Source organism: Pongo pygmaeus, chromosome 1 (assembly GCF_028885625.2).
Source record: "Pongo pygmaeus isolate AG05252 chromosome 1, NHGRI_mPonPyg2-v2.0_pri, whole genome shotgun sequence".
In the NCBI taxonomy this organism is placed as follows: domain Eukaryota; kingdom Metazoa; phylum Chordata; class Mammalia; order Primates; family Hominidae; genus Pongo; species Pongo pygmaeus.
In genome coordinates, this window is record NC_072373.2 from 120,693,931 (window position 1) to 120,718,475 (window position 24,545).

At 41.1% G+C, this 24,545-nt stretch overlaps 1 protein-coding gene across 2 annotated transcripts in view; it reads left to right on the forward strand.

The window, feature by feature from the left end:
* The window catches only part of WDR47 (WD repeat domain 47), a 70,376-nt gene that overhangs the window by 14,624 nt on the left and 31,207 nt on the right, over window positions 1-24,545 (forward strand). Inside the window, exons 2-6 of one of the 2 annotated variants that reach the window (XM_054481128.2) lie at window positions 4,011-4,177; window positions 9,974-10,057; window positions 13,733-13,817; window positions 15,961-16,763; window positions 22,743-22,869. In XM_054481128.2, the coding sequence (XP_054337103.1) occupies window positions 4,020-4,177; window positions 9,974-10,057; window positions 13,733-13,817; window positions 15,961-16,763; window positions 22,743-22,869 (1,257 nt within the window). In that variant the 5' untranslated portion in view covers window positions 4,011-4,019. Of the gene's footprint in view, window positions 1-4,010; window positions 4,178-9,973; window positions 10,058-13,732; window positions 13,818-15,960; window positions 16,764-22,742; window positions 22,870-24,545 lie in introns of those variants that run through there. The other variant, XM_054480431.2, reaches the window with a different exon arrangement.

The window sequence follows — 24,545 nt, forward strand, 5'->3', positions numbered from 1 at the left end:
GCAACAGTGAAGCTTATAAGAATTAAAATTCTGGGCCAGGCTTGGTGGCTCACGCCTTTAATCCCAGCACTTTGGGAGGCCGAGGTGGGCGGATCACCTGAGGTCAGGAGTTTGAGACCAGCCTGGCAAACATGGCGAAACCCCGTCTCTACTAAAAATACAAAAAATTAGCCAGTTATGCAAGTGCACACCTGTAATCCCAGCTACCCAGGAGGCTGAGGCAAGAGAATTGCTTGAACCTGGGAAGCGGAGGTTGCAGCCAGCCGAGATTGCCACTGCACTCCAGCCTGGGCAACAGAGCGAGACTCTGCCTTAAAAAAAAAAAAAAAAATTCTGTGTTGGGTGATTAAAATACATTATTCTACTGGGAATTTCAAGGTATAGAATTGAAACTTGTCTTTTTTTAATTAGTTTTTTTTAAAAAAAAAAAACTTGAACCAATTTTAAGTTAATTAGGATATATTTTCTGTTACCTTCAACTATCAGTATAAAATATGTATTTGTAAGAATGTAGTTCTCTTAGGCTTTATTAACCAAAAATGACTGCAGCATTTAACTTGTAGTTATTATTTAAAGTGGGACTATTGCCATAAATTCCATTCAGAGTAACTTTATATGTGGACTGATATTTAGATTGAATGTTGAATATGAAGCCTGTACAATGTTTAGTATCATTGGTATATTGAGCTGTATTAGAAAATTATAGTCCCAATTGTGCATTAAGTTTGTGTGGTTGGTACATGGAGATATATGTGATGTGCCCTCTAAGAGCCTACAGAGGAGGGAATATTTTTTTCTGAGAGTTAAATTAGTAAAAGCCGTTTTTTTGCTAGTAAGAATTACCTGAAGGGCTACTCTGGGCACACTGCCTATTGGGTAGCCTGCTCTGCAAGGAGCAGTAAAAATAAAAAAAAGAATTGTCTAAAGATTTGAGGAATGCTAAAATCACTAATCAGTATGCTCTAAGAATAATATTAGGGAGACAGTTCTGATATGATCAGAATTTAATGAGTAGTTTCTACAGATAACCTAAAAAAAAAAAAAAAGGTAGGGATTGTGGCTCATCCCTGTAATCCCAATACTTTGGGAGGCCGAGGCGAGAGGATTGCTTGAGCCTAGGAGTTCGAGAGCAGCCTGGGCAACATAGATAGATCCCGTCTCTACAAAAAATAAAATAAAAAATTAGATGGGTATGGTGGCACACACTTGTCATCCCAGGTACTTGGAAGGCTGAAGCGGGAGGATCACTTGAGCCTGGGAGGTCAAGGCTGCAGTGAGCCATGGTCATGCAACTGCATTCTAGCCTAGGTGACAGAGCAAGACCCTGTCTTTAAAAAAAAAAAAAAATATAGTGAGTGGAAATCTTACTCATTTTATCGTATCCTCTTTTGGACGAAGTCTATGAACAGGAGGATGGTGGTCAGCTCAGAAGATAGCAAAGGGAAACCTAAAGCATGCGGAGTTGGGTAGCTGGTGTGTTGGGAGATAAGTTTGTGATTTACTGTTTCCTGAGACAGACATATTCTTACTCTGCAGAGGGATTTGTGTAGTCTGATGTCATTAAATATTTGAGTCAGTCATATAATTATTTTTCTGTGGTTTGTCCCTTGTTTACCCTAGCACCTTTTTTTTTTTGTTTGTTTGTTTTTTTTTTTTCTTTTTCTGTGATGGAGTCTGGCTCTATTGCCCAGGCTGGAGTGCAGTGGCACAATCTTGGCTCACTGCAACCTCTGCCTCCTGGGTTCAAGCAATTCTCCTGCCTCAGCCTCCCAAGTAGCTGGGATTACAGGTGCGCACCACCACGCTCAGCTAATTTTTGTATTTTTAGTAGAGGCAGGGTTTCACCATGTTGGCCAGGCTGGCCTCAAACTCCTGATCTCGTAATCCACCCATCTCAGCCTCCCAAAGTGCTGGGATTACAGGTGTGAGCCACTGTGCCCAGCCTTTTTTTTTTTGAGACAGAGTCTCACGCTACCGCCCAGGCTGGAGTGCAGTGGTATGATCACTGCTCACTGTAGCCTCAACTTCTGGGGCTCCAGTGATCTTTCCACCACAGCCTCCTGAGTAACTGGAACTACAGGCACACATGCTGGCTAATTTTTATATTTTTTGTAGAGACCATGTTTCGCCATGTTGCCCAGGCTTGTCTCGCACTCCTGGGCTCATGTGATCCTCCCACCTCGACCTCTCAAAGTGCTGGAACTACAGGTGTGAGCCACCGTGCCCAGGCCTCTAGCTGAGGGAGAAAATGTACTCATCTACTGATGAGAGCATTCTAGTCTGCTAGACATTTGTATTTCTTGTTATGAACAAATAAATCAACCCAAAAGTAAAGAAATGGAAACAACACTAACCTGTGGGCCTACATATATTTTTTGTTTTGTTTTGTTTAGAGACATAGTCTTCCTCTGTTGTTCAGAGGTGTGCAGTGGTGTGGTCATAGCTCACTGTATGTAACTTCTAACTTCTGGGCTCAAGTGATCCTCCTGCCTCAGCCTCCCAAAGTGCTGGGACTACAGGTGTGAGTCACTACACCAGTCCACATGTGTATGTTTATGTTTCTGCAAGCTTGGTTAGAGTAAGTTGGTCCTGTGAGAAAGATATGCTTATAGTCTGTTTCATCTGATGAAGTTTCTTTGTGGCTACTCCCCTAGTGTGGTGGTATTTTGCATTGCTCTGAGGCTTAACATTTGAAGACTGCAACAGTTTAGGCCATTTAACTTGTGTGGCTTCACTGGTAAAATTAGGATGTTGAACAAATGATCTTTTAGTCCTCCCAGGTCTAAATCTTTATGGATTCATAACCTGAGCATTATGTGCTCAGTTGTAGCAGACCTACAGGTAAGAGTTAGAAGGAAGCTTAGAGAGTATTGAAATATCACTGATATTATCCATATGACTAAAGTTGCACTTTTTTCTTTTTTTTTTTTGAGACGGAGTCTAATTCTGTTGCTCAGGCTGTAGTGCAGTGGCACGATCTTTGCTCACTGCAGCCTTGATCTCCTGGGCTCAAGCAATCCTCCCACCTCGGCCTCCGGAGTGCTGGGACTATAGACGCACACCATCTTGCCCTGCTAATTTTTTTACTTTTTTTGTACAGATGTGGTTTTGCCATGGTTCCCAGGCTGGTCTTGAACTCCTGAGCTCAAGCAATCCCCCAACTCTGGCCTCCCAAAGTACTGGGATTACAGGCGTACACCACTACACCTGGCCTAAAGTTGCACATCTTAACTAACCTTGTTTGGTTTGGCTCCACTGTACTGACCAGGTCATCATTTAGGTATTGCTGCTAGACTAAAGCTTCTTAAAGCAAGGCCAATGTCTCCTGAGTACAGAATCATGTCTGTCACAGAGAAAAGGCATTAAGTACTTACTGAGTGAATGTATTAGAGCATACCTGGGACAATGTATTTGGGACAATGTATTTGGAACATAGCTAAACATGGTTTGGTTATTAATGACTTCAAAAAATATTCTCTATTATGGAAAATTTTTTAAATTTTATTATTATTATACTTTAAGCTTTAGGGTACATGTGCACAATGTGCAGGTTAGTTACGTATGTATACATGTGCCATGCTGGTGTGCTGCACCCATTAACTCGTCATTTAGCTATTATGGAAAATTTTAAACATGTAGGAGTAGACAGGATTATATAATAAACCCTCATTTACCTATCACCCTGATTCAGTAACCATAATCATTCTTGTTTCATCTTTATCTCTTCCCACTCTTCTCTTCTATTATTTTCATGTAAATCACAAACTTTATATCATTTAATCTGTAATTATTCCAATATGTATCTCAAAGATAAGGAATTTAAAAAATCATGGCCATACCATTGTCACATATTAAAGAATGACTTGGTTTTGATAAATACTAAGTTAACTTCACTTCAGAGTATGTGTACTAAAGATTCCCAGTAAACCTGTTATGTGTAGTTTCCAGGCAGTTAAACTTAGAAATAAATCAATAGGACTAGCTTTATTGTTTTTCTGTTTCATATTTAGGCTATCAATATGACGGCTGAAGAAACAGTGAATGTAAAAGAGGTTGAAATCATTAAGCTAATTTTGGACTTCCTGAATTCAAAGAAGCTTCACATTAGTATGCTGGCCCTGGAGAAGGAAAGTGGAGTCATAAATGGCCTGTTTTCAGATGATATGCTTTTCCTGAGGTATGATTTCATTATACTGTGAAGTTTGTAGCTCCTTCAAAGAAATGTTAAGTATTAATAAGGTAATATATATAATACAGATAGAACTTTATAATCATGAAAAGGCTATGTAAGTATAATTTAAAAAAATACTTTATTTTATTTTATTTTATTTTTTTTTGAGACGGAGTCTCGCTCTGTCGCCTAGGCTGGAGTGCAGTGGCGAGATAATTGGCTCACTGCAAGCTCCGCCTCCCGGGTTCACGCCATTCTCCTGCCTCAGCCTCCCACGTAGCTGGGACTACAGGCGCCCGTCACCACACCCAGCTAATTTTTGTATTTTTAGTAGAGACGGAGTTTAACCGTGTTAGCCAGGATGGTCTCGATCTCCTGACCTTGTGATCTGCCCACCTTGGCCTCCCAAAATGCTGGGATTACAGGCGTGAGCCACCGCGCCCGGCCTAAAAAAATATTTTAAAAATAGAACATTTACAAAATAGGCCGGGCGTGGTGGCTCACGCCTGTAATCCCAGCAGTTTGGGAGGCTGAGGCAGGCAGATCACTTGAGGTCAGGAGTTTTGAGACCAGCCTGGCCAACATGGTGAAATCCCGCCTCTACTAAAAATATAAAAATTAACCGGGCATGGTGGCACATGCCTGTAATCCCAGCTACTCGGGAGGCTGAGGCAGGAGAATCGTTTGAACGATTCTCAGGAGGCGTTGAACGCCTCGGGAGGGAGCCGGAGGTTGCAGTGAGTTGAGATCGCGCCATTGCACTCCAGCCTGGGCAGCAGAGTGAGACTCCGTCTCAAAAATACAAAAATGAAAAAAAGGAACATTTATAAAATAATGCTTTCTGTAGAATGTTTTCAGTAGTAAGACCCAGAGGTCTGTTAAAAAGAACAAGAGTCACCACTTCATTGTGGTTGTGGTATCATAATAAAAGATATTTGACTAAGAAAATCGGAGACTTTGAAAAGGTAAAGAAAATGTTTCTGAAATACCATTTTTTGGCCATAGAAATAAAATGTGTTCATTATAGAAAATATAGAAAGATAAATAAAAGAAAAATTACCCCACCACACAGACATAATATTGTTCTTATTCCTTGCTGTTTTCATTCTTAGAGTGTAATTTCTGTGCATCTTTTTTTTGCATCTATTAAAAATAACAATTCTGTTGTGTTTATAATTTAGAATCATGCCTTAGCTATTAACATCACAAGGTTTCTCTGTGTGATTACAAACTTATATTTAAAAAATTTTCAGGCTGGGCATGGTGGCTCACACCTGTAATCCTAGCCATTTGGGAGTCCAAGGCAGGCGGATCACCTGAGGTCAGGAGTTTGAGACCAGACTGGCCAACGTAGTGAAACCCCGTCTCTATTAAAAATACAAAAATTAGCTGGGTGTGGTGGTGCATGCCTCTAGTCCCAGCTACTCGGGAGGGTAAGGCAGGAAAATCACTTGAGCCCCAGAGGCAGAGGTTGCAGTGAGCCATGATGGTGCCACTGTACTCCAGCCTGGGTGACAGAGCAAGACTAAATAAATAAATAAATAATAAATTTAAAAAGGCCAGGCGTGGTGGCTTACGCCTGTAATCCCAGCACTTTGGGAGGCCGAGGCGGGTGGATCACCTAAGGTCAGGAGTTCGAGACCAGCCTGGCCAACGTGGTGAAACCCCGTCTCTATTAAAAATACTAAAATCAGCTGGGCATAGTGGTGCACGCCTGTAATTCCAGCTACAAATAAAAATTTTCACTTTACTTAATTTCCTAATGGTTCCCCTAATTTTACACAATTGTTCCCAATTTATCTTAAATAATTGCTCTACAGAACGTCTTTTATACTTGAGCCTTTTTTTTTTTTTTTTTTTTGAGATAGAGGCTTGCTTTGTCACCCAGGCTGGGGTGCAGTGGCATGATCTCAGCTCACTGCAACCTCCACCTCCTGGGTTCAAGTGATTCTCTCGCCTTAGCCTCCCAGGTAGCTGGGACTACAGGTGCACACCACCACGTTCGGCTAATTTTTGTATTTTTAGTAGAGGCAAGGTTTCACCATGTTGGCAAGGCTGGTCTCGAACTCCTGACTTCAGGTGATCTGCCTGCCTCAGTCTCCCAAAGTGCTGGGATTACAGACGTGAGCCACTGTACCTGGCTGAGACTTTTTCTATATATTGGATTATTTCCTTAGTACAAGATTCTTAGAGGTGGAATTGCAAGGCAAAGTGAAGTAACATGTTTACCAAAATGGAAAGCTAAATATATTCTAGTCTGAATTGGATAGAAACGGAAAATCCCAAATTCGCAGGCAGAAATATATTCTATTTTTATGAGATACCAAATATCCTTGACAAGAAGTACAGATTCTTGGACATGTGGCATTTTGTGACTTGGAAAGCCTCAAGAAATGAAGCGTTCCTCCCAGGAGGCGGAGGTTTCAGTGAGCTGAGATCATACCATTGCATTCTAGCCTGGGCGACAAGAAGGAAACTCCATCTCAGAAAAAAAAAAAAATGAAGTGTTCCTAGCTTATGAAAAGGAACCATTCAACAACAACAGCAACAACAAAGCTTTATTATATTAGGGGAGTCTATTTAAACTTGTTGCACTTCTCTATATTTTGTGTTATGAATATCATCCAGCCCCAGGGAGCTTAGTTAATAGTGTAGTATTTTTTTAAGCACTATCAAGCATTAATACTCCTAGAAGTTAACAGCGGCAGCTCTCAAGTACCCTCCTGCTTGATTTATGATGAAATTTTACTGGTCTGAGGTGAAATGCAAAGAATAATAAAATAGTAGGTTTTTCATTAAACTAAATATGTTCGGCCAGGCACAGTGGCTCACGCCTGTAATCTCAGCACTTTGGGAGGCCAAGGTGGGCAGATCACGAGGTCAGGAGATCGAGACCATCCTGGCTAACGCAGTGAAACCCTGTCTCTACTAAAAATACAAAAAATTATCCAGGCGTGGTGGCGGGTGCCTGTAGTCCTAGCTACTTGGGAGGCTGAGGCAGGAGAATGGTGTGAACCCAGGAGGCAGAGCTTGCAGTGAGCCGAGATCGTGAGCTTGCAGTGAGCTGAGATCGTGCCACTGCATTCCAGCCTGGGCAACAGCGCAAGACTCTTGTCTCAAAAAAAAAAAAAAAAAAAAACAACAACTAAATATGTTCATCTTAAAGGGCTTGCCTTTGAAATTGTGTCCTTTCTTACATTTTAGATATTGAAATGCACCTTTATAAAATGATTATGATATACAGTGATTGCCTTATTTTTATTTAAAAAATTTCTTTATTTTAATTTTTTTTTGTAAAGATGGGATCTTGCTATATTGCCCTTGGCTGGTCTTGAACTCCTGGCCTCAAATGATTCTCCCACCTTGACCTCCCAAAGTGCTGGGATTTACAGGCATGAGCCACTGTGCCCATCTTGCTTTAATATTTCTTCTTCGCAGCATATTGTTAATCCTATGTAGGTCTTCCTGCCCATCCTTCCCATTTAAAATTTCTCTGTTCTAAAACATTCAAAAATAGGGAAATTGCTGTTGTGAAAGAAAAGATGTAAGAATGCCTTGTAACTTTTGGATATTCCCATAGACCATTTAAAGTAGGATGAAACTTGTTCTTATTCCTTGCTGTTTTCATTCTCAGTGTAAACTGTATTCTCAAAGCTGTAGATTTCACATAGAATTCACAATGTAGAGCAGAGTTTCTCAGCCTTGGCACTGCTAGAATCTGGGCCAGATTATTCTTTGTTGTGGAGGGTTGTCCTTTGTTGTGGGATGTTAACGGCATCCCCAACTAGATCCCAGTAGATCCACCCGCTAGATCCCAGTAGTATCCCCAGTTGTGACTACCAAAAATGTCTTTAGATGTTGCCAAATGTCCTGACAGAATGCAAAATCACCCCCAGTTGAGATGGGTTTTCACCATGTTGCCTCAGCCTCCTAACACGTTGAGATTACAGGTATGAGCCACCACTCCCAGCTTTTTTTTTTTTTTTTTTTTTTTGAGACTCCTCTCACTCTGTCGCCCAGGCTGGACTGCAGTGGCGGGACTTCGGCTCACTGTAACTTGTACCTTCTAGGTTCAAGAGATTCTCCCTGCCTCAGCTTCCTGAGTAAGCTGGGATTACAGGCACCTGCCACCATGCCTGGCTAATTTTTGTATTTTTAGTAGAGATGGGGTTTCGCTGTGTTGGCCAGGCTGGTCTTGAACTCCTGACCTCAGGTGATCTGTCCTCCTCGGCCTCCAAAAATGCTGACAGCCACCATGCCTGGCCCACTCCAAGCTTTTAAAATTCTTTTTACTTTTTTTTTTGAAACAGCGTCTTGCTATGTCACCTAGGCTGCCAGGCTAGAGTGGAGTGGCATGACTATGGTCACTGCAGCCATGACCTTCTTGACTCAAGCGATTATCCCACCTCAGCCTTCTGAATAGCTGGGACTACAGGCATGTACCACCATGCCCAGCTAATTTTTAAATTTTTTGTAGAGATGGGGTTTTGCATGTTGCCCAGGCTAGTCTTGAACTGCTGGGCTCAAGTGATCACCTGTTCTTTCTTTTTTGTGTGTGTTTTTTTGAGACAGGGCCTCACTCTGTTGCCCAGGCTGGAGTGCAGTGGCACAATCTCAGCTCACTGCAGCCTTGACATCTGGGCTCAAGTGATCCTCCCACCTCAGCCTCCCGAGTAGCTGGGACCACAGGCATGCACCACTATGCCTGGCTAATTTTTATATTTTTTGTAGAGACAGGGTTTCGCCATGTTTCCCAGGCTGGTTTCGAACTCTTGAGCTCAAGTGAATTGCTTACCTTAGCTTCCTAAAGTGCTGGGACCACAGACATGAGCCACTGCACCCAGCCACTTGTTCTTAAAATAATATATAATAGCTTTAAAACTGTAAGATGAATATGGAAATATAAGAACTTTTAAGCTTAGTCCAATTTTTTTTTTTTTTTTTTTTTTTTTTTGACAGAGTCTCTCTTTTGTTGCCCAGGCTAGAGTGCAGTGGCGTGATCTTGGCTCACTGCAACCTCTGCCGCCCAGGTTCAAGCTTCTCCTGCCTTAGCCTCCTGAGTAGCTGGGATTACAGGCGCCCGCCAACATGGCCAGCTAATTTTCGTACTTTTAGTAGAGACGGGGTTTCGCCATGTTGGCCAGGGTGGTCTCAAACTTCTGACCTCAGGTGATCTGCCCACCTTGGCCTCCCGAAGTGCTGGGATTACAGGTGTGAGCCACCACGCCTCGCGTGTCCAATGTTTTTACATAGGTCAAAACCCACATATATATGGTTAGTATGAGTGGTTGCAGATTCACAAATTCTTCTCATACAGTGTATGTTGTTACAAATAAGTTAAGAAAAATTTAGGCCAGGTGAGGTGACTCAGGCCTGTAATCCCAGCACTTTGAGAGGCCGAGGTGGGTGGATCACCTGAGGTCAGGAGCTTGAGACCAGCCTGGCCAACATGGTGAAACCCTGTGTCTACTAAAAATAGAAAAAAATTAGTGGGGCGTAGTGGTGCGAGCCTATAGTCCCAGCTCCTCGGGTGGCTGAGGCAGGAGAATCGCTCGAACACAGGAGTCGGAGGATGCAGTGAGCCGAGATTGTGCCATTGCACTCCAGCCTGGGCAACAGAGCGACACTCCGTCTCAAAAAAAAAAAAAAAAAATTATGAAAAATTTATTTGAGGAATCAGATAAAATGTTAATCTCATTATGTGCTTTATGAAGTTTGAATGCTATTTTGTCATCTATTCTGCTTTTAATTAGTATAACCTGAATTTGGTGACATGCTGGTTTTTTTAAATTTTTTATTTAGGCAGCTAATACTTGATGGTCAATGGGATGAAGTTCTTCAGTTCATTCAGCCTCTAGAATGTATGGAAAAATTTGACAAAAAAAGGTAAGATTTTATCTAAAGTTTTTAGTGTCTCATCATTGGTAGAAGCTTAGCAAAACAATGAACAAAAATTTTCATTTTTATTTTTCTTTCTCCACTGGCCTTGAGCAGAGAGTAAACAAATTGATCTCTCTCTGTCACCCAGGCTGGAGTGTGGTGGCATGATCACAGCTCACTGCAGCCTTGGTCTCCTGGGCTCAAGCAATCCTCCCACTTCAGCCTCTCAAGTAGCTGCGACTACAGGCGTGTACCATCAGCCTAGCTAATTTTGTATTTTTTTTAGAGTTAGGGTTTCACCATGTTGCCCAGGCTTCCCCTGTGTTCATTTGGATTCTTTTAAGTTGATTTAATGTTCACTGACCCTTTCTTTTGCTATTAGCAATCTGTTGATAAATTGTGAATTTTTAAAAACAGGTTCTTGTTCTACCACCAGGCTGATGTGTAGTGTGGCATGTATGTGGCACTGCAGCTTCAAATTCAACAGTGAATTTTTCATTTTGAATATTATACTTTTCATTTCCAAATTTGTATAATTTTTTTGTAAGATTTTTCCATCTGTTCATTCATTATGATTATATTTTTCTTTAGGTCCTTCAACATACTGAGGGTAGCTGCTTGTTTGCTAGTGTAGTCCTTTTTTGGTAATTTGGCCTTGTGCTTGCTTATATCAGGCTCAGTTTCTAATGACTGCCTTTTCTCCTAACTGGGAGTCACTTTTTGTTTTTTTTTTTAACTATATCTAATTATTTTGTAAATGTAATCTGCACATTGCAGCTTCACTCTTGAGGCTCTGAATTCTGTTCTCTTCCTACATAAAAAGTTTGATTTTTATACAGGCAATTATTTAACTTAGGTAGCCTCAAAATGCAAACTCTTTCTCCCCTCTTGTGGATACCAGAGATTTGTGCCAAAATCTCTGCTCAGTTCTTTGGCCTTTCATCTGTTTTCTCCAGGCTCCTTGGTGTCTCCCTTGCATCTTCACAGTTTAGGGGATAGCCAGGGATTTGGGTACCTAAGTTTATACAATAGATTTTGGTATGTTTCCTACTGTGACTCCGTCCTTTTTTTTTGGATCTTCCTCTCATTTTTTAGCTGCTCTGGCAGTACCAAACTTTTTTTTTGAGACAAGGTCTCATTCTGTTGCCCAGGCTGGAGTGCAGTGGTGTGAACACAGCTCACTGTAGCCTTACCTCCTGGGCTCAAGTGATTTGCCTGCTTCAGACTCCTATGTAGCTGGGACTACAGGTGTGTGCCACCCCGCTAGGCTAATTTTTAAATTTTTTGTAGAGACCAGGTCTCACTTTGTTGCCCAGGCTGGTCTCGAACTTCTGGGCTCAAATAATCCTCTTGCCTTGGCCTCTCAAAGTGCTAGGATTACAAGTGTGAGCCACTGTGCTCAGTCAGTACCAGACTCTTCAAGCCACAGCCTTCTGTTTTGAGTTCTAGCTCACACTGTGTGAACTGGGGAGTGCCCTCAGCTGGAAAGCATTATGCGCTTGAATCTGACCCCTTAAATTTCTGGGGTTTTTTTTTTTTTTTTTGAGATGAAGTCTCACTGTGTCGCCCAAACTGGAATGCAGTGGTGCGATCTTGGCTTACTGCAACCTCCGCTTCCCAGGTTCAAGTGATTCTCCTGCCTCAGCCTCCCGAGCAGCTGGGACTACAGGCATGCACCACTGTGCCCAGCTAATTTTTGTATTGTTAGAAATGGGGTTTCACCATGTTGGCCAGGCTGGTCTCGAGCTCCTGACCTCGTGATCCACCCGCTTTGGCCTCCCAAAGTGCTGGGATTACAGGCTTGAGCCAAGCGCCTGGCAAATTTCTCTTTTTTAAGGATTGACTTCCCTGTAGTTGTGGCAGCTTTTCAAATGCATTCAAAATAGTCATTTTTTGAGGCCAGGCGTGGTGGCTCACACCTGTAATCCCAGCACTTTGGGAGGCCGAGGCAGGCGGATCACCTGAGGTCAGGAGTTGGAGACCAGCCTGGCCAACATGGCGAAATCCTGTCTCTACTGAAAATACGAAAAAAAATTGGCTGGGTGTGGTGGCACGTGCCTGTAATCCCGGCTACTTGGGAGGCTGAGGCAGGAGAATCACTTGAAAGTGGGAGGCAGAGGTTGCAGTGAGCCGAGATTGTGCCACTGTACTCCAGCCTGGGTGACAGAGCAGGACTCTGTCTCAATCAGTCAATCAATAAACAAATAAATAGCCTCTTTTTTGTATTTTATGTAAGATTTATTGTTGTTAATATGCAGAAAGGTTAGCCAGATACAAGTTACTCTATCATTATCAGAAGTTGAACCTCTTGTTATTTTTTGATTTGCTATTCAGACCATGCTGCTTGATATTTCTTTGCGTTTGTACATTCTTCACTTACCTAGAATATTAATCCCTTCACCATCTCCTGCCTTTACCTGGTACACTTCTGATTGTCTTCTGAGAGTCAGTTGTTATGTCTTTTTTTTGTTAACTTTCCACCTCTTTTGTACAATTGGTTTCATACTTCTTTGAGGCCTTGCTGAACTCTGTGAAAATTTCATATAATTTATTAGGTGACCCTCTTTTTGAAGGCAGGGATTTTGTTTTAATGGACACAATTTGCTACTACAACAGTGGCTGAAAGAATGACTGAAGGTTCATTATTTTTTTCTTTCCAGACTTGGAAACACTTTTTCTATAAATTGCTTCAGGCAATAAAGTTTTTGATTCTTACACAAGTTAGGTAGACTCTTTGCTATCCCTTCCCGTCACTGAAAAATTCTTGTTAAAAAGCTTTAAGTTGGGACCAGGTGCAGTGGTTCACACTTATATAGTAACTTATATAGAAGTACTTATATAGTAACTTCTAAGTATATTTGACATCAGACATTGGAAAAATTAATCCAAGCACTTTGGGAGGCTGAGGCAGGAGAATTGCTTGAAGCCAGGAATTTGAGATCAGTCTGAGCAACAAAGTGAGACCCGGTGTCTACAAAACAATTTTAAAAATTGGCCGGGTGCTGTGGCACACAGTTGTAGTCCTAGCTGCTTGGGAGGCTGAGGCAGGAGGACTGCTTGGGCCAAAGTTTGAGGCTGTAGTGAGCTGTGATCATGCCACTGTACTCCAGCTTGGGTGACAGAACAGAAGACTCTGTCTCTAAAAAAAAAAAGAAAAACAAGAAAAAAAGCTTTAAGTCTCTAGTTATTTTGTAATGTTTTAGAAATGTTCATTTTCTCCTACCCTTTCAGCCCCATTTTTTATTAGACTTTTCTCATATTTAAAAAGAAAATATTTGATTTAATCTTTCTACAATGTATATGTATATAAAAATGTAACATACCCCATAAATATATACTATTATTTGTTAATGAAAATTTTTTTAATAAAGATAAAACAGGATGTAAGGTAAACAAAACATTTTGGGTATAAGACTTTTGATTTAATATTAGGTAACATTTGATATCTTCCATAAAAATTGGATTTTTGTTTACAATTAATATTGGAAATATAAATTCATTCTCTTAGTGTTAAATTGTGATTACTTGTGACTGAACTTTCTTCAGTTATGGCTTCAAAGTGATAAGAAGCCTAGTAAATTATTTGAATAATTTTCCTAAAGCAAAAGTACTTATATAGTAACTTCTAAGTATATTTGACATCAGACATTGGAAAAATTAATGCTTCATTTTTTTCCACAGGTTTCGTTATATTATCCTGAAGCAGAAGTTTTTAGAAGCTTTATGTGTTAACAATGCGATGTCAGCAGAAGATGAGCCCCAGCATGTAAGATTTTTATTCCTGAAGGTTTGCGCCCTAGTCTTGTTTTCAGTCATAAGTATTTTAGTCACTAAAACGAAGGATTAGCATCACAAGTTTTCAAAGTTTTATGAGCTGGGATGGGGCAAGATCTGATCTGGTGTTTTCCAGGTGTAGTATTTTCAGTCTATAGCGCTTCTAAACTTGTTCCATGGTTTAAGCCAAGATATATAAATAGCTGGCTAGTTGAAGAGTGTGTGCCTCTCTCTTGTTTAAGGTAAGTCAGCAATAGAGAAAGTTTGACTTGATGAATCTTCATCGTTTCTTCTTTTTTTTTAATCCCAGAAGTGGGTTGGTTATATTTATTTCCTTTTTCTCTGTCTTTTCTGTGTTTTCTTTGATCCAGAGATAGTTTTTTTTTTTTTGCTGAAATGTTTGTCTTCATGACTATTTAAATTTAATGAAATTAAATTAATTTTGATTAGTAAAGAGACTTTTAAAGATTCAGTGTAATACTAAAACCGAGAAAACTTGTATTAAGTTCTGGTAACTGTTAACTGAAGTAAAGTGTCTTAGTCCATTTGAGCTGCTATAACAAAATATCATAAACTAGGGGGCTAGTAAACAATAGAAGTTTATTTCTTCAGTTCTGGTAGCTGGAAAGTCCAAGATCAAGGTACCAGCAGATTCATTGTCTGGTGAGGGCCTGTGCTCTGGTTCATGGATGGTGCCTTCTAGCTGTGTTTTCAGTTGGTTAAAGAGGCTAGCTAGCTCTCTGGGATCTCTTATATGGGCACTAATCTAATTCATGAGGGCTGAGCACTTATGACCTAGTCACCTCCCAAAGGCCCTACTTTTCCAATACCATTACCTTGTGGGGTTAGGATTTCAACATAGGAATTTTAGGGAGGCACAAACATTCAGACTGAGGCAAAAACCAAAGGATTTTACAGTGGGGACTTTCAGATACAGAAATATTTGCCAGATAATGATGTTCAAAAGTGAAAAGAACACTGGAACATGCGTTAGGAGACCTATTTTTTATTCTGTCTTTGCCACTAATCAACTGAATTACCTTGGTAAATGTGTACCCTGACTTTTCCCATATGTAAGATATGGAGGCTGGACTAGGTGAGTGCTGAAGTTCCTTACATCATTAAAAGCTTATGATTCAAAGACAATATTCACTATACAAATTATTATAATTTGTCTCTCAGCTAAGCTTCCTTTTTGATCTGTCTGGATTGTTTTGTAGTAAGTCAACTTTAGGTGTTCCCTTTCTGTTTTTGTTTTTTTTTTTTTTTTTGAGACAGAGTCTCGCACTGTCACCCAGGCTGGAGTGCAATGGTGCGATCTCGGCTCACTGCAACCTCTGCCTCCCAGGTTCAGGCAATTCTCCTGCCTCAGCCTCTCAAGTAGCTGGGATTACAGGCGCCCGCCACTGTGCCTGGCTAATTTTTTGTATTTTTGTTAGAGATGGGGTTTCACTATGTTGGCCGGGCTGGTCTCGAACTCCTGACCTCATGATTTGCCCACCTCGGCCTACCAAAGTGCTGGGATTACAGGTGTGAGCCACCAAACTTGGCTCCCTTTTCTTGACTTTGTATCCCCACACAATTTTGCTCTAAGGTAAGTTTGGACTGACAGAATGGCTCTTTTGCCTTTTGGGTAAGCTGGAATAATAGCAAGGTTTATAAACAATTGAACATTGGCATGCTTCAATTTTCATTTCTAGAAAAATTATTCTTGCCCTTAAAAAATTATATATTTGAGAGCTGGGCACAGTGTGGCACACCTGTGGTCCCAGCTACTTTAGAGGCTGAGGATCACTTGAGGCCAGGAGTTCAAGGCTGTAGTGCACTATATTTGTGTGTATGAATAACCCCTGCACTCCAGCGTGGGCAGCAGAGTGAGATCCTGTCTTAAGCCTGAATTATAATAGAACAGTGTTTTTATAGATAAAAGTTTAATGTACTAATTAACCAAGTTTTTTATTATTTTTATTTTAGTTGTGAAAACATTTTGTTCCTATCTTGAAAGCTGTTGCATATCCTACAAATTATATGAGTATTCTGTGGCAATATAATTTATTCTTTGTACTCTTGTCATTTTCATATTTCACAGCATGTTTTTTATAGTGATTATTTGATCATTTATATTTTTCTTACAGCTGGAATTTACCATGCAAGAAGCTGTGCAATGTTTACATGCTCTAGAAGAATACTGTCCTTCTAAAGATGACTATAGTAAGCTCTGTTTGCTTTTGACTTTGCCTCGTCTGACCAATCATGCCGAGTTTAAGGACTGGAATCCCAGCACCGCACGAGTTCACTGTTTTGAAGAGGCTTGTGTCATGGTTGCAGAATTCATCCCTGCTGATAGGAAGCTAAGTGAAGCTGGTTTTAAAGCTAGTAACAATCGTTTATTTCAGCTTGTAATGAAAGGCCTACTTTATGAATGCTGTGTAGAATTTTGTCAGAGTAAAGCAACTGGAGAAGAAATTACAGAAAGTGAAGTGCTTCTTGGCATCGACCTCTTATGTGGTAATGGTTGTGATGATTTGGATCTGAGTTTACTGTCATGGCTTCAGAATCTTCCATCTTCTGTCTTCTCTTGTGCTTTTGAACAGAAAATGCTTAATATTCATGTTGACAAACTTCTGAAACCTACAAAAGCTGCATATGCTGATCTTTTGACTCCTCTTATCAGCAAACTCTCTCCCTATCCATCATCCCCAATGAGAAGACCTCAATCAGCTGATGCCTATATGACCCGCTCTCTGAATCCTGCTTTAGATGGCCTCACCTGTGGACTAACCAGTCATGATAAGAGAATTTCAGACCTTGGAAACAAAACTTCTCCAATGTCACACTCCTTTGCTAACTTCCATTATCCAGGGGTACAAAACCTCAGTAGAAGTCTCATGCTTGAGAATACAGAATGTCACAGTATTTACGAAGAATCCCCTGAGCGGTAAGCATTTGGTTATACAAATTAGGAAATCTTAGGCCGGGTGCGGTGGCTCACGCCTGTAGTCCCAGCACTTTGGGAGGCCGAGGTGGGTGGATCACAAGGTCAGGAGATCGAGACCATCCTGGCTAACACGGTGAAACCCTGTCTCTACTAAAAATACAAAAAATTAGCTGGGTGTGGTGGCAGGTGCCTGTAGTCCCAGCTATTCAGGAGGCTGAGGCAGGAGAATGGCGTGAACCCAGGAGGGGGAGCTTGCAGTGAGCTGAGATCACGCCATTGCACTCTGGCCTGGGCCACAGAGTGAGACTCCGTCTCAAAAAAAAAAAAAAAAAAAAAAAAAAAAAAAAAAAAAAAATTAGGAAATCTTCAGAAGTTTGAGATCATGTAATTATAGTGTGTATATGTTTTCTTTGAGACAGGATCTGGCTCTGTCACCCAGGCTGGAGTGCAGTGGAACAATCTCCCAGGTTAAAATCAGCCTCCTGAGTAGCTGGGACTACCGGCACACACCACCATACTCAGCTAATTTTTGTATATTTGATAGAGACGGGGTTTTGCAGTGTTGCCCAGGTCTCCAACTCCTGGACTCAAGCGAAGCAATCATCCTGCCTTGGCCTCTCAAAGTTCTGGGATTATAGGTGTGAACCACCATGCCCAGGAGTGTGTATGTTTTCTTAATGTTCAGGTCCTTTTAGTTGAAAGTTAGTCGTTAATACTTTAGTAAGGGTTTAAAATTTTTGATAATTAAAATTATATGAGAAAAATCTTTATTTTTATATCTTATTCTTTTGCTGGTTATAGATATAATACATGTGCTGTGAAGAAAATTTGGAAAATATAGAAGAGTAATAGTATGAGAATTAAAATCCCACACAATCTCATACTTAGATGGACCAGTCTTTTTTTCTATGAGTACTTTTTTTTTTTTTTTTTTGAGATGGAGTTTTCCTTTTGTCACTCAGGCTGGAGTGCAGTGGCATGGTCTCGGCTCACTGCAACCTCCGTCTCCTGGGTTCAAGCAATTCTCCTGCCTCAGCCTCCTGAGTAGCTGGGATTGCAGGCATCTGCCACCACGCCCAACTAATTTTTGTATTTTTAGTAGTGATAAGGTTTTTACCATGTTGGCCAGGCTGGTCATGAACTCCTGATCTCAGCTGATCCACCCGCCTCGGCCTCCCAGAGTGCTAGGATTACAGGCGTGAGCCATTGCGCCTGGCTATATGAATACATTTTTTAAAACTGGGAATGTATTACATAGATTTTCATGTAATCTGCTTTTTCCACTTGAAAGACCATGACTATTTTCCATATTCTTAAACATTTCTTGATATCAATGATTAATCATAAGTATATGCAGTATTTCATTGTATGACTATATCACAAATTTAACTCCTTATTGTAGGATACCAGGTTGTTTCTACTTTTTTTCTCCTGTACATAGTAGTGTGGTGAACAACTAGAACTTAAAACTCTAATTATTTCCACTTACTTTACTTTAGTGATTCTTATACATATGAAGGAAATAAGTGTTAAAGCCACCATTCAGTTTTTCCTTCAAACCTGGCATGAAATAATAAACTCCTGATCAGCAGTTATTTATTTCAGGGTTAGGAAACTTTCTGCTTCATTTTTCCAGGAAACCCATGAGGATGTATAGATGGTTTTCTGTTAAATATTAGTGTTGACTTCAATAAATTTATTTCATGAAAGAGATAAAAATGAAACCTTTTCACATTACATAGGATAGTTGGAGCCATTCTTTGCAGAGGAAGGAGCAGTGGGCTCAGAATTTCTGTTTCTAATTAGAGCAGGTGAGCTGGGTGCGGTGGCTCAGGCCTGTAATCCCAGCACTTTGGGAGGCCGAGGCAGGTGGATCACTTGAGGTCAGGAGTTCAAGACTAGCCTGTCCAACATGGGGAAACCCCGTCTGTACTAAAAATACAAAAATTAGTTGGGCATGGTGGCACATGCCTGTAGTCCCAGCTACTCAGGAGGCTGACGTAGGAGAATCGCTTGAACCTCGGAAGTGGAGGTTGCAGTGAGCCTAGATCGCACCACTGCACTCCAGCCTGGGTAACAGAGTGAGATTCTGTCTCAAAAAATTATAATAATTAGAGCAAGTGGAGATCCTTAGTTAAGGCATAAGAAATACAGGATGAGGCCGGGCGCGGTGGCTCAAGCCTGTAATCCCAGCACTTTGGGAAGCCGAGATGGGTGGTGGATCACCTGAGGTCAGAAGTTTGAGACCAGCCTGGCCAACATGGTGAAACCCCATCTCTACTAAAAATACAAAAAAATTAGCTGGTGCATGCCTATAATCCCAGCTACTTGGGAGGCCGAGGCAGGAGAATCACTTGAGCCTGGGAGGCAGAGGTTGTAGTGAGCAGAGATTGCACCATTGCACTCCAGCCTAGGCGACAGAGTAAGACTCCATCTCACTCCAAAAAAAAAGAAGTATAGGATGAATGTATAGGGAAGCCTTTTCTATTAAGTTGCTCTGAGATTATAGAGGAGAGGGCTGTGATATTTTCTTTCATGTTCTTTAGAGAGGAGAATCTAACTTGAATCAGTTAAGTGAGGGACTTCCTAAAGGGTAGGTTAACTTTTTTTTTTCTTTTTTTTGAGACGGAGTCTCGCTCTGTTGCGCAGGCTAGAGTGCAGTGGCGCGATCTCAGCTCACTGCAACATCTGACTCCTGGGTTCAAGCGACTCTCCTGCCTCAGCCTCTCAAGTAGCTGGGATTACAGGCGCCCGCCACTGCGCCTGGCTAATTTTTGTATTTTTAGTAGAGCCGGGGTTTCACCATCTTGGCCAGGCTGGTCTCGAACTCCTGACCTCATGATCTGCCCACCTCGGCCTCCCAAAGTGCTGGGATTACAGGCATGAGCCACTGCACCCGGCCTGAACATAGTCTTTAAAGTCAGACATAGGTCTGAACAATAGCTTTGCCATTTACTGGCTGTGTGACCTTGGGAAAGTTATTTAATCTCTCTGAGCCTCAGTTATCTTCTCTATATAATAAAGCGTTGACTTGCAAAATGAGGTAAAGCTTCTAGTAGAGTGGCAAGCATGTGATTGGTACTCAGTGAATATAAATTTCTTCCTTTCAGAGCTCATGGCTTTGGTAAGGACAGTGTGTCAAAAAGGACTACTAATGAAATGCTGTGAGAGTTACTGTCCTATGGATAAAGTATAAAAATTTACTTTGGAACAAATGTACCTATTTTTAAATATATTTTAGATGTAATTTTAAAAATATTGGGACTGGTATGGTGACTCACACCTGTAATCCCAGGACTTTGGGAGGCTGAGGTGGGAGGATTGCTTGAGGCTAGGAGTTTGAGACCCGCTTGGGCAATAGAGTGAGACCCCGTCTCTATTTATTGTTTTTTTAAATATATATATAGAGAGAAGCTCAACTAGACCAATTATGCTAAGTATGCAACATGAAGAGTACTACTTGAAATACTTGAAGTCAGTATCTTTTTTTTTTTTTTAAGTGAGTATACATTTAAAATATATTTCAGGCTGGGCACGGTGGATTACTGAAACCCAGGAGTTTAGGACCATCCTGGACAACATGTTGAAAACTTGTCTCTACAGAAAAATACAAAAATATTAGCCAAGCATGGTGGCGTGTGCCTGTAGTCACAGCTACTTGGGAGGCTGAGGTGGGAGGATCAATTGAGCCCAGGAAGTTGAGGCTGCAGTGAGCCTTGATTGCACCACTGTACTCCAGCCTGGGTGACAACAAGATATCCTATCTCAAAAAAAATATTTTTTTTTCAGTGATTACTATGTGCTAACACCATGCTACAATATGATTGAACTACTATGGTGAACAAGAAGATAAAACATGAAAGAAAGGGAGTGTGCAATATTTTAAAAGGATATCTTTCCACTTGAACAGAGACACTTAAAATGGAGAAAAATCATTTGAAATATGTAAGCTTGAAATGCATGTATTTCAGGCATGGACTAGCACTGGAATTGGAGTCTGATGACCTGAGTTCAAGTTCAAGCTCTATTTTCTAGCTATGCAATCTTAGGAAAATGACTTGTTTTTTGAGTCTGTTACCTCTCTGTGAAATGGGTCTTATAACCTGTTTCACAGGTTATTGTGCAAGTTAAATGAGATAATGCATATATGGAAGTTCTGTATACGTTGCAAAATTAAATGAAATGTTACATTTTGAAGGTTATTTTATTCTTTATACAGTTAATAGCTCTTATAAATTCTTCTTTGTGGACATAAAAGGGGACTTCTTGTGGCCATTAGTAATTCATAGCACAGTCTGGTAGCCAAAAAACTCCTCCTCAGTCTTTTTTTTTTGAAACGGAGTCTAGCTCTTATTGCCCAGGCTGGACTGCAATGGCGCGATCTCAGCTCACCACAACCTCTGCCTCCCGGGTTCAAGTGATTCTCCTGCCTCAGCCTCTCGAGTAGCTAGGATTACAGGCATGCTCCACCATGCCGGCTAATTTTGTATTTTTAGTGGAGATGGGATTTTTCCATGTTGGTCAGGCTGGTCTCATACTCCCGACCTCAGGTGATCCGCCACCCTCGGCCTCCCAAAGTGCTGGGATTACAGATGTGAGCCACTGTGCCTGGCCCAAAGAAAGTCTTCTAATAAAATCTCAAAAATTCTTAAAATTGTGTAGAAACATATGGAGGAAATAATGTTTAGATAACAAAACTCTAAGTTTATATTTTATAAAGATAATTTAGGCATTGTATTATCCAACCTATTATTTGTATTCATCAGCTTATTTTAAGCTGAGCCACAGAGAATATAAGTGACTGTCCCAAGGCCACACAACTGATTTTATTTTTAATTTATTTTTATTTTTATTTTTTTGAGGTGGAGTTTCACTCTGTCACCGGGCTGGAGTGCAGTGGCGTGATCTTGGCTCGTTGTAACCTCTGCCTCGCTGGTTCAAGTGGTCCTCTAGTCTCAGCCTCCCAAGTAGCTGGGACTACAGGCGCATACCACGGCCAGCTAATTTTTGTGTTTTTAGTAGAGACGGGTTTTCACCATGTTGGCCAGATGGTCTCGATCTCCTGACCTCGTGATCTGCCTGCCTCGGCCTCCTAAAGTGTTGGGATTACAGGCGTAAGCCACTGTGCCCGGCCTACCCAACTGATTTTAAACTGTAGTCCCTGCTCTCACTCTCTCTGCCTAATAACCCGGTACTCCTCCATTAAGACCTTCCTATTTTTTAAAACCCTTTTGGTGGTGTTAGAAGAAAGGAAAATAAAAAATCGATCTGTGTACAGTTTATAAACAGGCTAAATATTCTTATTTTTTGAGACAAGGTCTCACTCTGTCACCCAGGCTGGAGTGCAGTGGCGTGATCTTGGCTCACTGTAACCTCTACCTCCTGGGATCAGGTGATCCTCCCACTTCAGCCTCCCAAGTAGCTGGGGACCACAGGCGCCCCACCACACCCAAGTAATTTTTTTTTTTTTAAGAGACTAGGCTTCGCCATGTTACCCAGGCTGGTCTCGAACTTCTTAGCTCAAGCGAGCTGCCTGCCTTGGCCTCCCAAAGTGCTGGGATTACAGGAGTGAGCCACCGTGTCATTTTTTAAAATTAAAATTTCTTGGCTGGGCGTGGTGGCTCATGCCTGTAATCCCAGCACTTTGGGAGACTGGGGAGTGTGGATCGCTTGAGGTCAGGAGTTTGAGACCAGCCTGGCTAACATGGTGAAACTCCGTCTCTACTAAAAATACAAAAAATTAGGCGGGTGTGGTGGCAGGCACTTGTAATCCCAACTGCTCTGGAGGCTGAGGCAGGAGAATTGCTTGAACCTGGGAGGTGGAGGTTGCAGTGAGCGGAGATTGCGTCACTACTCTCCAGTCGGGGCTACAGAGAGAGACTCCATCTCAAAAATAATAATAATAAAATTTCTCTAACTAAAATATATTTTCCTTTACTCCCCCCTCTGCCTTTTTGTTTTTTTGCACATTTCTGGAAGAAGTGATACACCTGTTGATGCACAGAGGCCTATCGGCAGTGAAATCTTGGGCCAGAGTTCAGTTTCAGAAAAAGAGCCTGCAAATGGAGCACAGAATCCAGGACCAGCTAAACAAGAAAAAAATGAGGTAATATTTACTAAACCTAGTGTTTTTCAGAGTTATTCTCTTTGTAAGAAGTAATAGAATTTACTTAAAATGTAAAAAGAATTTTCTGATATTTGGGAGTAGGAAAGAATACACATAGATTTTCTTATTATTAGCTTATTTTCTCTCCTCTCTTCAACGAATATGTGGCATATTTAGTTGCCATTGTGTATTCTGGAGCAATTTTAACAGGTGAATTTACTAACAATCTAAAATATTACCGGTGACATTGCATGTTTTACATGCTTTGTGACTCAAGTAATTGCGCTTACATTAAACATGGCTAGTTTACTTTTTTTTTTTTTTTTTTTGAGACGGAGTCTTGTTCTATCGCCCAGGCTGGAGTGCAGTGGTGCGATATTGGCTCACTGCAAGCTCCGCCTCCTGGGTTTGTGCCACTCTCGTGCCTCAGCCTCCCGAGTAGCTGGGACCACAGGCGCCCGCCACCACACCTGGATAATTTTTTTGTATTTTTAGTAGAGACGGGGTTTCACCATGTTAGCCAGGATGGTCTCGATCTCCTGACCTCGTGATCCGCCCACCTCGGCCTCCCAGAGTGCTGGGATTACCGGCTTGAGCCACTGCACCTGGCCGGCTAGTTTACATTTTTAAGATATATGGCCTATATTTTACTAATTAGATTTAAGAATAAGAAATTAGACATTTTAAATATAGAATAAAACTTTTATCCAAATCCAGGATTTTAGATTATTTTTCTTTGGTGTTTTTGTGAGGAAATTGTATTGTGAAATAGGGTATAAGTTTTATATAGGCTGGATATGGCGGCTCATGCCTGTAGTCCTAGCACTTTGGGAAGCTGAGACAGGTGGATCACCTGAGCTCAGGAGTTCAAGACCAGCCTAGGCAACATGGTGAAACCCCATCTCTACTAAAAATACAAAACATTAGCCAGGCGTGGTGTCACAGCTACCTGTAGTCCCAGCTACTCGGGAGGCTGAGGCGGGAGAATCGCTTGGACCTGGGAGGTGGAGGTTGCAGTGAGCCAACATTGTGTACCACACTGCACCCCAGCCTGGGTGACAGAGTGAGACTCTGTCACAAACAAACAAACAAACAAACAAACAGGTTTATACAGCATGCCACTTTGAAGGGGTTAAGTGGTTTTAATAAGTTGAATATGTTTTTTGTTTTCAACTAAATATTAAGAATATATTTCTTTATAGCAATGCAAGAAAAAAATTAAAATTAAAAAAAAGAATGAAGTAGAAAAATTAGTATTAAAAGTACATGGATATGCACCAAACAACAGAGCTTTAAAATATGATGCAAATACTGAGAGAGCTGAAGGGAGAAATAGTTTTGCAATAGTAGTTGGAGACTTCAATACCCTACTTACAATAATGGATGAAACATCCAAGTAGAAGATCAATAAGGATATAGAGGACTTGAACAATACTGTAAACCGACTAGACCTGACAGACATGTATAAAACACTCCACTCAACAACAGCAGAATACGTATCCTTCTCAAGTGTACATGGAACATTTTTTAGTACTATATGTTAGGGCTACTGGGAATTGTGCTGCAATAAACATACACTTGCAGGTGTCTTTTTGATATGATGACTTATTTTCCTCTAGGTGGATACTCAGTGGGATTGCTGGATTGAATGGTAGATCTACTTTTAGTTCTTTGAG